The 15,936-nt window shown below is 30.9% G+C and overlaps 1 protein-coding gene across 3 annotated transcripts in view; it reads right to left on the bottom strand.

The window, feature by feature from the left end:
- The window catches only part of Cadm2 (cell adhesion molecule 2), a 1,035,444-nt gene that overhangs the window by 70,010 nt on the left and 949,498 nt on the right, over window positions 1–15,936 (bottom strand). For 2 of the 3 annotated variants that reach the window (XM_074072932.1, XM_074072933.1), the window contains one exon: window positions 10,941–11,060. The exons of the other annotated variant lie outside the window; for it this stretch is intronic. In XM_074072932.1, the coding sequence (XP_073929033.1) occupies window positions 10,941–11,060 (120 nt within the window). The remainder of the gene's footprint in view (window positions 1–10,940; window positions 11,061–15,936) is intronic. 3 annotated transcript variants of the gene reach the window in all.

The raw sequence follows: 15,936 nt of genomic DNA, 5'->3' as shown, positions 1-15,936 counted from the left end.
TAGCAAGACCTTTACATCTTTGTGTTTCAGCAAAGTATATGCATTGACTTCTTAAATTTGATTTTCTAAATTAACTTTTGCATTTCTTGGAACGAAGAGCATAATAGAAAGCAGAATTTTGTGGTTTTCAATTTTAGTTCTAATTTTACTATTAAAATTAAACTCTGGGCCTCTTTTGCCCTTCTAACTTCTACCAAGGAATAACACAGCATGATGGTCTCACCAGATGCCAACATCAGACTTTAAGACTTTCAGACTTTCCAGCTTCTAGAACATAAAGCCAAATAAATTTCTTGACTATAAATAACCCAGTTTCAAGTATTCTGTTATAAAACAAGATGGCTGACCAAAACAGTCAACTACTATACACTATAGCTTTCACGTATCAACTGCCAGTTAATCTAATTGATACTTATTAAAGAACAAACTATTTTTTATGCTGTATCATTTAGATGATTTTTGGTTTTTTTTTTTGGGAAGTACTGGGATTTAACTCAGATGCTCTACCACTTAAGTGACCCTACCAGGACTTTTAGCTTTCGTTATTTTTGAGATAGGGCCTTGCTGTACACCTAGGCCAACCTGAACCACAATTTTCCTATTCATGCTTTCCCATAATTGGAATGACAGATGCTCCCCATCATGCCCAGCCATTGGTTGAAATAGGGTTTTGTGAAATTTTATTCAGACTGACTTGGAACCTCAATCCTTTGATCACTGCCTCCTGAGCAGGTAGGATTGCAGGATCGAGCCACCACACCCAGCCTTGATATTTGCTTGGTATTATTTTAAGCAAGTTAATTGAATAAATATAATTAAAATAAAAAACTATATACTATGATAATTTGTACTTTTTTATATCTGGAAACTGAGGCCCAATAATTTAGGTGAGATCACACTATTTATAAATTGAAAAATGGAAAATAAGAGCTAAGATACTAAGAGTAAAGAAGGTATGCTTTTAATCATTTTATTTTAGTATATCAAAAAGGTACCATAATACTTGTTTAAGTTGTGTATTGTCATTTAACTAAAATGTGATTGATCTGCAGAGACCTGGACTCAGTAACAAAATGTAAAAATGGTTCATATGCATTAGTGCATAGCTAGAAGTCAGTATTAATTTTAACCCATAATCTGAGGTGAGAGGTTTTACAGATAAAGTATGTCTTAGTACTTAGGTTTATGAGAGAAAACACTAGTAGAAAATGAGTATACAAATTAGAGGAATAGGAAAAGCTGTAGGCATATGACTGGTGTACAGTGACAAAGGAGATATGTGTGGCTATTCTCTAATAATTCATCTTCATCTTTATCCTTTCAGAATATTCCAACTTAAATTATTTGAAAACATAACATTGTGTTATGGAAGTTATTCAAATCATTTCAAATGGCAAAAAGATTTTATCCACAACTTCCAGTTGAAAAACATGGGAATTATACTGGTCCCTGAAATCCTGATGAAGGAGTCAGATTGTTTTTCATAGAATTCAAGAAGTGAGAAGCAACTTTGAATTCGTGTGACTCACTGGAGCACTGAGACAGGATTTGCCTTTTCCGAGATCACACACGCAGATGTCAAATCAGGACAACACCAAATATCAAGGCCCCAACAACTCTCATGCTGAATCCTGGTAAGTTAGTCATTATTAACCCTGTAGAACTATAATTACACTTTTAGATTCTGCTTTATATTATTTTTAGTTTTTAATAAAGGCTCACATCATTTAAAAAGATATTTAATCCCTCATCTTTACTTTAAAATTCTATACTATCATAGAAAAAGATCTGACATTGAGACATTGTAAAATATTGAAGAAGTTAGAAATATATGATAATTTAGAAATTTAAATATGAGTGGCTGGAGATAAAGTGCATAGTAGAGCATTTGCTTTGTGTATCCTGGAATCTGAGTTTGATCCTCAGTACCATGTCAAAAAGCAAGAGAAAGAAATATAAGTATGAGGTAGTAATGTGAGCAGTATCTTAGAATTTCCCTCTCATTCACATATTCATTTCTTTTAACTCAAACTTATGATGGAATATAACCATATTTAACCTGGCAAGACTATGAGAAAAGTATATGAGGATTTGCTTTTTAATTCCCAGAGACAGCATTTTGTGGTCCTGTGTTCAATTTCCAGCTACTTCTCAGGACCGGTGGATAAGATTCCCAAAGTACCAGAAAATGAAATGATCTTAGTCTTTTTAAAAACTATTCTAAAATTCCACTCTGAACAAAACTTTTTGGCCCCTCAATGGTAGAGTCGGGGACACAAACTATAACATATGTACAGGTATAGCAAAGAGTGAAAACAAGCTAAATTGTCTTTATGTGTTTCCTATATGACAACGTAACTGAATAACACAAACATATTTTAAAAAAACATAAAAAGCAGATAAATCATGTTATATATTAAGGACTGTGATTGTTGTTGCTAAAATCTTTTTTTCAGGAAAATGATTTTCTTTTCTGAAAAACTATCATCTCAGGACTGAGAATTATTTGTTTATGTGACTCCAAAATTCCTTTAATGGGAAATTAATAGGACATAAGTATGCCAGTTTTTAATTAACTTCCAATCTCATTTTTTAGAAATATTTTTGCCTTGTAGTCAAGATTCCTGAAGCATTTACCCCAGATGAAAAGAAACTGTTTGCATCTATGTATATTTTAAGTGAGTGCTCTCTCACTATTCAATGAATTAGGTGAGTATTCCTCACAAGAAAGATGTATTTCCTCTGGGAAAGTGGGTTATTGAAATGTCAAAAATATATTTTGCAGAATTCTTTGCATCTTATAACAAAGCCAGCCCCATCAAGTTTCATAATCAGTCTCCTGCTACCTAGAGAGTTTGTCCCTTCCCAATCTGCAAAGAAATTATGTACTAAAATGAGTCGTGAAGGTTTTCATTTACCACCATGACTAGTTCTCTATTATAGCCTTGTAATATGCATACCTATGAAAGCATAGCAAAACTAAAATAAAAATCTCACCATCCTGAATAGACAAGTACAGAGCTTTTTGGAAAGACATATGTCTCAGCTCTTTATTCCCTAATTAGTACACAAATCCAGCCTTCACGCTGTTTTACTTTGTCAGCCTGGGAGGCTTAATTCTCTGCATTGGTGCATCTAGAGTACTCTGATTTTTCAGAGATTCAGTTAATGAAAAAGTATTAGAAGGAAGAAGAGGAAAGGTCTGATACTTATTTTCCCCTCCTGCAGTGTCTCTACCTTATTGGAATTTGGAAAGTGACAATGGCTTTCCTTGAGAAATGTGCTTTGCAAGCTGCACTTTTTCTGACCCCAGGTCTCTGATTAGCATAACCTGTTCACTTCTTCTGGCCCTGCAGATTTCCATCTTGCTGTTGCTAGTGTTTTTGTGTGTCTCTATCCCTTACTAGCTCGGCAAACCATGCCCGCGCTTCTGTTACAGGTCACTCCGTTTTGAGAATGTCTTCAGTTTTCTGCAGATGTCCTGAGTAACAGACTCTCCATGGCTGTGTGAAGGGGGTCTTATAATCTATAAAGATCATGACATAGGAAAAAGAGAATATTATATTATGGCAAGTGTATCTTACACAATTTAGCTTGTACTCCTCCAGCACAGCCTTGTCTGTACTATGGAAACTGTTTCTTGACATCACATGTTTCAACTGCTTTTGAAAAAATATGTATTTCAATAAAACTAATGTCAGCTCATCATAGCTTTTTCTTTCCCCATTTAAATACTTATTGCTTAGCATTCTTTGCTTACTAATGACTTGAATATAACAATCCTAGAAATATTTGAGCTCATCATTTTTTCTTAGATGAAAAACTGCTTTACTTAAATTAAGTATTTCCACTTATTACACTGATCACTTTGCAAAGAATTTCCTATACTAATGTAATTCTTTAAACAATATTGCTGAACAACGTAATTTCTGTTCCTGCTCACCTGTTAGTATTTACAGTTACTTTATTAACCCTGTCTTTTTAGCTTGATTAACTCTGTTAAACTCAGATGTATGATAGAGAAACTGCTATTTATTGTTGGTCTTGAGTAGTTTTGTTTGTTTGTAACAGTTTAATTCTGTGAACCTATGAAGGCAATTATGTTTTCTTAATCATTTTTGTCAATCATTTTATAAAGAAATTCCCTTATGTAAGATTCAGTGTTGCTAGAGTTTCAACATGAGCTGTTGTGATACCTACGATGCATTAGTATTTTGTACATATTTCATAAGTCACCCAGAAAAATCTCTCTTCACTCTGTATTCATCTTATACACATGTTGCACCAAGTAGCTTTTAATTTTATTGTAACAGCTTAATTTATGAGTATAGAAAGTTAATATGAACTTATTTGAAATCTAGAGAAATAAGAAACTACTGCATTATTGAAGCAAAAAATGTTTAAAACACTACAATTCTCTGAGCACTCATTACAATTCCACTAATTTCCAAAAGTTAATAGATTATATTAGACTCTCCTTGGAAGTCATCCTTTGCGGCATTTGGTCTTATTTTTTTGTCCTGGATAAAAGTTCCAGCTGAAGTCAAGGTCACCTTCTGCCCCAAAGTTGGTATAATTAGTATCAATTCAGTGTTTCACCATGCTTACACACAAGGTTATTAACTGTGTTTCATGCAGAGAGTCAAAGAAGCAAGGGCAGTGCTGGCAATCTTTTCAGCTTTAAAGGCACAGCTCATAAATTTAATTCATTGGTTAGTAAGAAAGATACAACCAGTTTAGTTTATTAATGATTTTTAAAATAATTTCAGAGACGTTCTAGAAATTTTTATTCACATATGTGAGCCACATTGTTTAAATATAAAACATGGGATCATCCCAGTAACATGCAATTTTGTCACTTTAGTCTCCATATTTTTATACGTAATGTGATTTCTGAAATTGAATAATTATGGCATGATTTTGGCTTATTATTATTAAGTTGAATAACTTAATACAGTTAATCAAATATGCATACTACTTAAAAATGAATTTAAGAAATTGAAGAGAAAATTTCTTACTAAGAAAGCTTTATGCCCATTTTTGAAAGATTGTTTCACAGAAAACATATATATTATTAGATTATATTAAATCCAGGATCCTGCCTATAAAATCAATTAGACTATTGCTAAACTTATAGAAGTGAAAGCACTATTAGTAAAATTATTTCCTAAAAATTGCGAGCTGATATGACAAAGACCTCTGATTAAATTGATGAGAGCCAAAGAAATATCAAGATTTAAAATGAATTGATTTAGAGTATCTGATGCTTTGAATTACACAGCCTATAGGAGTGCCCTTAGAAAACAAAAGAGAATATATATGTTCTACTACCCATAATATATGGTACTGGGAATAAAATACAAATACAAACTTTCCTCAAATAGTTCTTAAATAATTCAAAGAAATTGGTCAATATTTAAAGACATTCAAATGTTCCCAGAATACAATTTCACATGAGCCAGAAGCATATGTTTCATTTAGTTTTGGAAATATTTATGTATAACTAGTGACATATAATCCTATTCCAAATAAGGTCTACTAGAATAAAAAAATAATGTTAGGGGCTGAGGAGTGGCTCAAGTGGTAGAGACCCTGCCTATTAAGTGTAAGGCCCTGAGTTCAAACCAAAAACATGAAAGAAAAAGCTAGCATTTTATGATAATCAGGAATAATTCTTCCTCACACACTGGAATGTTTCAAATGTTTAGTCATAGCTAACTGAAGGACCTGGATACCCAGCCAGCATTCCTACCTATATCCAGTACATACCATCCATCAACAATAACAATATGGTACTTGTGGCAAGGTCAAAAGTACCTCCAACTGTAGAAAAAAACATTATATATACATATATTCCTAGTAAGAAGTGTACTTAGTATTGTGTTTCCACTAGGAACCATGCTTGACATATTTAATTATGAAAAACTCAACTTCAGGTAATACTCTTTTTAAAGACTAATGGAAATTTAGCTTCCATTTATGGCCTAAATGTAGAAACCTGTCTTTTTGCAGATAAGTAAGTTTCTGTGTACAGACCATCTGGATACTGAATTATTACTTAATTTTCATCAAGTAAAAAAAAAGCAACATATTGAAACTTAATTTTTAAAACCTCACAATAGCATACAGATTGTGTTTTATTACTACCCATAAAACTAGAAACATTTTTAATAGCTAAGCACTTATAGTAAAAGAGCATAAACAACTTCTTGATTTGAATACTTAGGAATTTAACTGTGTCAAGATGATATATTGTTGACATCCCAAATGCTCTATTTGAGTACATTTATAGTGACTTTATAATGATTTAGCTCCATTCTTTCTTTATTGCTGGATTTCTTTTTCTTAAACTCTGATAAATGTTTCTTTACATCTTTGTATCCCATTTTTAAAAATATTTAAAACAAAAAGGGAAAAAGCAGGTACATTTATAAAATCAAATAAATGTAAAAGTGAACAGGATTCACATATACCCATGCATGCAGACACTGTGTATATATTGCAATATATACATATATGTACATGCATGTATTTATATATATTTAAAATCAGTAATGATTTTTAAATCTGATTTAATTAAATAAATGCTTTAGCACTAGTTTCAAGTAAACATGTCATTTTTTTGTGTCTCTTACCTGAGTTTACTTCATTTGAAAGTCAGTGAGAGGAAATAATTGAGGTAAAGAAATCTGCATACAAATAATACTCTTCCATGGCCAAGTTTTAGGTAATTGTGGCTCATGAAAAATGGCTACATTAAATATGAGTAGAATTTGACAGTTCATCTCTATTTATCTCTGTCTGTGCAATTTACCTCAATTTAATCCGTAGCTCAGCTTTGTGTATACAAACTTTTGTACAGTTCTCTAAGATTGATTTAGAGTCTCTAGAAAGGAATAGGAATCATTTTTTAAGATCTTTCCAAAAGGAGCATTTTTGTAATTTTACTTACATAGTTCCTTAAATACATCTACATTTAAGTAATTAAGTTTTATGATTCACATGATTTTAAAATATAATGGTAGAATATGGGTCTTTAATTCCTGGACTAGAACTGTATTCATTCTAGAAGTACACTAAAATTCATTCTATTGCACATGATTGATTTAAAATATTTTAGTTCATATTATACTTTTAAACATACATAAGAAAGTCTGTGCTATTGTTTGAATGTTTTTGTCCCCTGAAATTCATATGCTGAAATCCTAACCTCCACAGCTTAAGAGATGATGTCTTTGGGAAGTGATCAGATCATACGAGTGAAGATTAGTGTTTTTATGAGAGAGGGCTCAGAGAGCTGTCTTAATCCATTCATCATGTAAGGGACAGAAGATAGAAGTGGCTGTCTTTGAGAAACAGGTCCCCTCCAGTTGCTAAATACAGCCAGGTCTTAATCTTGGACTTACTATACTTGAGAACTGTAAGAAATAAATATTTATTATTTATAATCTCCTCAGTTTTTGATATTTTAATATTTTATATGCTCTGTTATAACAGCCAAAATAGATTGGGACAATTGATGTGCAATTAAATTTGTGAACAATTGAGTACCCAAATTTAAATATTTTGAGTTTGGTCAATAATATCTGATTCTAGACAGTTTGATAATGTTTTCTTCTTTAAAAAGAAATTCTTTTTTTAATTTTCAATGCCATTATCAACAAAGTGTCTATTGCTATTATTGGTTGGGATTATCAGACATATGATACAGTGTACTTAGTTTGAAATTATCATTTCAAAGTCCAGTGCAAAACCTATTCTAGATTTGAACAAATAATTCATTTTGATGTTTACATGAATTGTATAAACTATATCATCACTAGTTTTAAGAATTTTTTCCTTTTGTAATTTATTGAAATGTGAGAATTATTTTGAACACACTCAGAGTTCATTGGATATTATAAATCTTTCCACAGCTATCAGCTTACATCTGCACTTTTAGGGTATTTATTGCCTTGACAGGCAGAAAGAGGTACCAGTGTTGAGTTTAGAAGGTTTAGAAGATCTTAAGATCCATATTAAGTATAAAAGTTTCAGTGATGAATTACAATTTAAAAAACTATGGTAAGGATACATAGCTAATTCTATACATCACTATTCTCACATCAGTCTTAAAAAATGTTATGTAATCATTTATAAAACAATGGTTTCATTAATGATTCTCAGATATTAGCATGATTACTATAAATTGAAATTATATATTTAAAGTTGGGTACTCAATTGAATGAAAAATGTCTTCAAATTTTTATATTTATATTTATTTAGATATATAACATCAAACACTAATATTTTAAACTTCATGGAAAGTTTATGGACTGTTATATTTCAAAGGATGAGGTACATGAGAGTTACAGAATTTCTGTACACTCTTGTACCATATTTTCTTCATATATTCAATAAAAAATAAATTTGAAATTAAAAAGTAATCAGAGAACTAACATTAAAGAATTATGCCATAGTAGAAAAAATTTACAATTTCATTAACTGTGTTATGCAATTACAGTTAATATGATAGTTTTGTCAAAATGAATTATAAATTGAGCAATCATACTGTATTGATTTTGTGTAATATATGTATATATATATATATATACACAGGGTTTTTTTTGAGCTCTACATAGTCCCTGTTAAATTGATGTTTGGCCTAAGTTTGTTTCTGTACTTAGGTGATAAAATTTTGTTCAAAGCTGCTTTCAGGTTAGGGTAGCAAATTTCAATCTAAACTAATATGCAAACAAACTGCTAATTTAAGAGTATATTTATGAGACAGATGAATCTCAGCCAATTATAATAATCATGCTTATGTCAGTCACAAGATACCAACTGATCAGAACATGCCCAATCAAATGATGACTGTAGCCAATCGGGTTGTCTCTGTGTTACTTCTTTTCCTCTGGCTAGAAATAAAACATGAAGATGAGACTTTCTGAAACAATTTCTTTCCTAAATGCTGCCCAGTTCTAACATTTTACATGCTCAAATAAATTTGTTAAATTTAATTCATCTCAGGATTGTTCTTCAGCACATGAATTTGCAAGAGGACCCTGGGAAATAAAAGTTTCTCCAGTTTTCTGAATGAAAATACAGAGAATCAATTTGATTCACTGTCCAAGACCTGAAACCTAAGCAAATAATCCAAACTCATCCTCTTAGGTATTCTCAGTGTTTTACCCACAATTGCTCAAATTCATTCACTTATTTATGTTTTAGTACACATATTTGCATCACGATACTGCTGCCTGAAATTGTCCCATTTTGTTGACTCTCTTCCTCCTCCTAAACACATACATTTTATGCACAAATTGAAGAGATGTGCAAATTCTCAAGATTATGACTTTGATCACTTGAGCACAGTTTGTTGCGTTTTCTTCTTTTTCAGTTTTGAGGCACTCTACCACTTGAGCAATTCCTCCATCCCTTTTTCTATTCTATAGAGTATTTTTGATATAGTGTCTGGAGAACTATTTGCCTAGGCTTCAAACCACTATCCTGATCTCTGCCTCCTGAATAGCTAGATTACAGATGTGAGCCACCAGTGCCCGACTTCAGTACAGTCTCTTTTGTTCATTTTATTTTGATTTCTAATAATGTCATAGCTGTGAGTCTTTAAATTTATTTAAAATTGCATATTTATCATATCTAAAATGGAAAACTGTAAAATGTTAGAGGTTATGAAAGTGTAAATGGAGATGTTAGCAGTGATTCATTTGCTATCATTTATTATTTATACAAAGATAAATGCTATAATTTATGAAGTTTTAAGATATACCATTTAAACCTAATGAAATCAAACATAGTAGTTTACTTCAAATTATTATATGGGAGAAAGAGATGAGGTTAATAAACTAAAAAGAAACTTTGCAGGCTGAAAATGTTCCTTCTCTTTAGTTTTCTGCTATACTTAGACAACATAGTTTTATTAATTTTCCTTTTAATCATAATTATGAAATAGCTTATAAATAAATGAACTCTTTCAAAATATAATTATATCAAAAATAATTTGATAGGTAATTTAAAAATAGGAGTATCACATAACTTTTAATTTTCTTTACTCCCCATTTTATGAAGAAAGTCCTTTAAAATATTCTCACTTATAAATTGAGCTCAAACATAATTCACTCAGTCATACAAAAATAAACTAAGATATTTCTGAGAAATTCTTACTGCTATTACCCTGAAATTTTCATCATCAGTCTTGAACATTGAATAATACAATTGACATGGTTATTAAAACCCAACATTTAACAGACATTATGTTTTCCTGGAATAAGAGGAAGACTACTGAAACTGTTTTCAAAGATAGTAACTCATTAGAATAATAAGAATTAATAAAAATCCCAAGAAAAACAGATAGTCTAACTTAGAACCGTTTGCAAGTAAGGAAAAATAATAGCATACGTGCCCTTGTTGCAACTTAATTACACGTAATACTGTAAAGGTGCCATGAATTTCAAGTTAAATTGTTAAGCATAACATATATTAGTATAGCCAACATGACAGAAAACACATATAAGTAGGAAAAACAGAATTAAATATGACAAATCCTCTCTGAACGTTGCTTATGTGGAAAGTAAGTTCATTTCTTCATTGTACCTACTACTCAATGACTGCTCATAAATGCTTTTTATATTTCTCAACCACAATGTAATTCTTTTTTGTCCTTAAGGATGTGTTCCATATCCATATTTTAATTGCTTAATATTGTAGGGTAACATATTTTAATCTGTATTCCAGAATGTTTTGATAATCATAAATGACACTAAGAAATAAAATATATCATGTCTCATTATATTTCAATAGTCTTAACTGATAGTAGTTTAGGTGACTTATTTACCTTTCATACTTAAATAAAACTGGATCTTTATTATTCCACCCTTACAAAACCTCTACATAGCTACATTCCTCTGTTTTCCAGGCCATAGCAAAGAAGTATACTGTACCTCTGATGCTGTTGGTTGCTGCAGATGTGGTTGGGCTGGTTGTTATGGCTACAGTGGTTGTGACTGTTGCAGTGGTAAGGGAAGGGATGATGGTAGTGGGAAGCAAAGTGTTGGGAACATCTGGTGAGTGGAAAAAACAAAATACAAAACAAAATCATATCATGCAAACAAAAGAGAAACACAAATGATTCAAATTTAAGCACATATATCTTATTTAGATTCAACTTTTACAAGCTTAAGCAGGATACCAGGTACAAAACTGACTGTACCATACAGTTTCTGTCATTTTTTTTCACTTCTTTTTCATGCTCCAACCCAAGGCAAAGTTTTGGAGCCATGTTTGAGAATAAGCAGATTGTTTGTAATATTTAGAGTGAAACTTAAAATGACCAGAATCCATTTGTTCACTGAGTCACTTGAAAAGTTTGACATGCAGTAGCAAAATACATATATTTAAAACAAAAAATGACATGCTTTGTCAAAGAAATAAACAAAAAAAGACACACACAGAAATAAACAAAAATATCACCACTTAAGATTAAATAAATGTTAATGATGAATGTGTATACACATGTTAAATGCCTTTTCATTTTTTTTTTGAGGAAATCTTAATGATGGGAAACACGATGACAGTAATCTTTAGAAACAAACAAAAGAAGCCAACTGTTGTTATTATTGTTATTTTGCTTCTCCTGTTTTCACAGATGATGTTAATGTACAGTTTGGAGTCTTACAATTCTTACCCCATTAGCTGGTAACGCCTTCTAACAACTTTGCAGTACCTAGGAGTCTTTAACAAGTATTAAGTCAACTAGCATGGAACCTAATATTCTGAAAGGTTTGTGCCTTATTTTAATATGGCATACGTAGAGGAAGTGACTGAACACAGACTCGAACTGTACCACTGAATTCCTGATTCATAATCAATCAAGATGCCAAAAGTAAAAACATCGAATTAAATACACAGACAGTAGTAAACAGAAAGAATTAACTCAGCTTTCAATGCCCAAGTTTTCCCTCCCTTCATTCAAACCAGATAAAAAAAATGAAGACTAGCAAGAGAGCATTGAAACAATATAGCTGGTGTCAAGGGACGAGAATCTCAGGAAGATCCTTAGAGCAAAACTTTGTCTCAAATGGATAGGCATGCAATTTACACAGTGAGGAAATTAGAAACAGTTCCCAAATTACCTGTAGTTACTGTGCTGGGGTTTGATTTCACATGTTTGTCACACAGCTCCTATATATTCAGAGTGTTTGACAGATTATTTTGCTATTAAAAGATTTCCTGTCATTTTCTCAATAAAAGACTTTGAGTCACACCAGATATTTTCTAGTTCTTTCCTTCTGATAAATAGCTCTACTCATTCTACAGACCCTACCTGCTGAATTCTCTTCACTGGAGACACCAGAAAGCAGCATGAGATCACTTCCTTATCTTGAGTATTGATGTTTACACCTGTTTTTCAACAGGGAAAATGCTTCCTGGCTAGTGAAATTAAGAAAACAACCCCTGAAAACTCAACAGTACTCCATTAATCACTAGGGAAAATGGGTATTGCCTGGAGTGTGATTTACCATGATCATAATGTGGAACTGAATTTAAACAATTATAAATGAATAAATAATATGTATGTATCCACATAGCATTTCTTGTTTGATAATTTTTATAAAATTCTCTTATTTCATGCTAAGCTTCTTAACTACTTTAGAAGGCTGGAGGTAAATGAAAACAAATTTTTAAGTGTATAATTTTAACCTTTGTGAATATCTAAATTGGAAAATAAAACATTATTAGTAAAATCATTTGCACATTAGTATCTCAAAATACATGTATTTAATAAATGCAAAGGCCAATGTCTTCTCAAACTACCATATTTAAGATTAATTATATTTGTTATTTAAAACAAATTGGCAATATCCCTTTGGCTCCTATCCTACTAAGAAAAGTAGTCATTCAAAAGCAAGATTATAAAAAGCAAGAATACAAAAAACAGGGATTTGTTCATTTGCTTAATTTGGATTAGACAAAACATCATTTGGAATTTTTCTTATTCCATATCAACAAATATAGAAATTCTGAATTGTTTTGGGCTCTTATTTCCATGTCTTGTGAGTATTCTTTTATAAAGCAAATACTTTCCTTTTTTTACAAGTGTCAACATACATAAGGCATGAATTCTTTTTCCTGAGCTAACATTCAGAAAAAAATGCATAATTTTAATAATTGTTAACCCACTTGAAAAGAATTTCCCAGAACCTTGGAAAATGTCCAGATAGATAATAATGCACGTCATTATTGTCACCTAGTCCAGATCCTGCTTATCTCCCTCAGCATCTTCTGCTGTCCTTCCTTCTTCACTTAATTTGTAGCTGAAAGCAATGTGATGAAAAGGAGAATGGCCAATATAATAACTAGGTCAAGAAAATAGCCTGTCAATGTTACATGTTTTTGACTGCTACTGGCTTATGTTCTTTGAAACATTCTGCACATTTTTTCCAGTAATTATGAGAACTTCTTCATTCTGTTCTTTCTTTTTACCATTCATTCAATTTTTGAGTTCTATTGCAAAATAACCAAAAATAAAAGTTGAAATAACCTAAATACTAAGTTACATAAGATTAAATAGAATAAAAATTATACAATGCACTTAAAATTCCAATAATTAGTTGAAACTAGTTAGAATTCTCAGAGAGATAAAAAAAATTGTGTGATACTCAGACGTGCTAACTGCTCTCATTTTAGTCTACTGTTTTCCCACTTGATGACTAGTTTCTGAGGGTAAGAACTATACCCAGTTTACCATGGAAACATCAGACAATATAGAAGGTCAATAAACATTTAGAAGTACATTTATGAAAACATTATAAATATACACCCTGTTAAGGGGATTTAGAAATATTTATATGACAGGATCAATTAGTTACTATAAAAGTACATGTTTTCTTTCTTTCTCTCAAAGAATTCTGTCTTCAACAGAAATAGAAAGGTAAAAATTTCAAGATATGTTACTTCTTTATATCAGAAAAAAGTAATAAAAGCAAAAAAAATTTGCTCACAATTTCTTCTACTTTGAATACAGGTGAATCTGAGCTAAGACTCTGTAGGAACTTCCTTCTTGTTCACCTAATTTGAGACTTTCAGAAAAAACATTATGATTAATTTATGAGTAACTTTATCATCCCACTTGTGAAAAACATTAAGATAGCTTCCTTGTCTGTAATATTTTGCACACACACACACACACACACACATATATACACATACACATTTGAGTTATGTTACAGAAAAAGAACTATTCAATGTCATATGTAGCTATATAATTGAAAGGTTTCTTTACTCTAATCTCAAGGTCATTAATTTTTGGTTGTCTGTTTGAAACTCTTGTCAGAGTAGAAATTAGCAAAAATCTTTGAGTCATATTCTTTTTTTTCTGTTTCTCACTCCTACAAGTGAGTGTCAATATTTGGTACCAGTTAGTAGACGTTTCAAAAATTTTTGCTTAGAGCATTAATTTTTGGCTTTCTAATTACACATTAATTACAAAAGTGGTGGAATGTTTTCATGAAGAAATATAGAATTGGAACCACTGCCATTAATTGTATGCCTCATTTATGATATATATACATATGTATATATATGTAGAATCCCATGCATTTTATCAACAATTATACTGCAATACGAGAAATATTCCATTAGAAATAGAACAGGATAGAAAATGTAGGCCATAATTCTCTTTTAAAACACATCTTTTCTTCATATTTTCAAAAGAAAAATATAGTCATTCATACACATGAGAACTATATACATGAAAACACAATAAAAATACTAAATACCAATGTTACTACAAGATAATCTACTTTCACACTGATATCATAAGTAATATGCTGAATGAAATACTTAGTGGATAAGAAGGGTATTTGGGAAAGTTAACTAAATGAAAATAATTAGATTTTTTCTAGATCTGATCAATTAGTAATTATATAAAATTTTAACATACTTTAAATACAAATAAAATGAATTTAATAAAGTTCTTCATATTAGATTTTAAGAAATTGTTATTAACAATAAACTTGTTTGAATGTTATCTAATCTACCGATAGTTCATAAAAATTATTAAAAGTTTTGATCACATTGTACAGAAATGTGAATACCAATTTCTCTGAAATCATGATTGTGTGTTTTAAATTTCTTTTAACTGACTAAATCTCAGGATATACTAAATACTGTATATTACTTTATTCAAATGGATAAAAATTGCTAAAAATGCTTGATAAATTTAGATGGGCTATTAAAGGAATTCATAAAGTTCTATTATTCACTAATTAAAATGTAAATATATAAATATTTTATTCAATGTATGAAATATGCATAGATTAATTATATATACATACATTGTATAATCAATTATGTACTTAATTTTTTATAATAAATTATGGATTCTGTAAATGCACACATGCATATATAAAACTATAGTAAATGCAGAGATTTGCTTTAAAGGAAAAATGTGGAGACAAAAAAAATTAGTGGAGACAAATTTTAGGCTGAAAAAGTTATTCATAGACTGAATGTTGAGTTATAAATAAATGCATTGTAAATACTGCAGGGTACTTCTATAACAACCCAGTCTGTAAGTGCCTGAATGTCAATTTAATCGTTTGACAAAAAAGATGTTAAAGAAGAGAAATAAGATTTGCATCCAAGGGCCATTTGTAAACTTTTTATGGTAAAATTCCAAACCAACCATTGCTTTGAGGCAGCCATGATAGATCACCTGTAAAAACAAGGACTAGAGTTCCTCAGAGCATAATTCTTGACTTCTTCATTTCTCATTGTGCCAGGTGAACATAAAGAAGATCAAACCCAAGAGGACATTTGCCCCAGACACAAATACTTTCAGCCAAGTTCTTGGTATAGCTCTTCGTAATCTTAGTGCTGTCATGTTCTCAGAATTACATCCTGTTTCCTGACATTGTTATTTTCTTTTTCATGTCT

This window comes from Castor canadensis, chromosome 5 (assembly GCF_047511655.1).
Source record: "Castor canadensis chromosome 5, mCasCan1.hap1v2, whole genome shotgun sequence".
NCBI classification, from domain to species: domain Eukaryota; kingdom Metazoa; phylum Chordata; class Mammalia; order Rodentia; family Castoridae; genus Castor; species Castor canadensis.
This window is presented reverse-complemented; position numbering and strand designations above follow the sequence as displayed.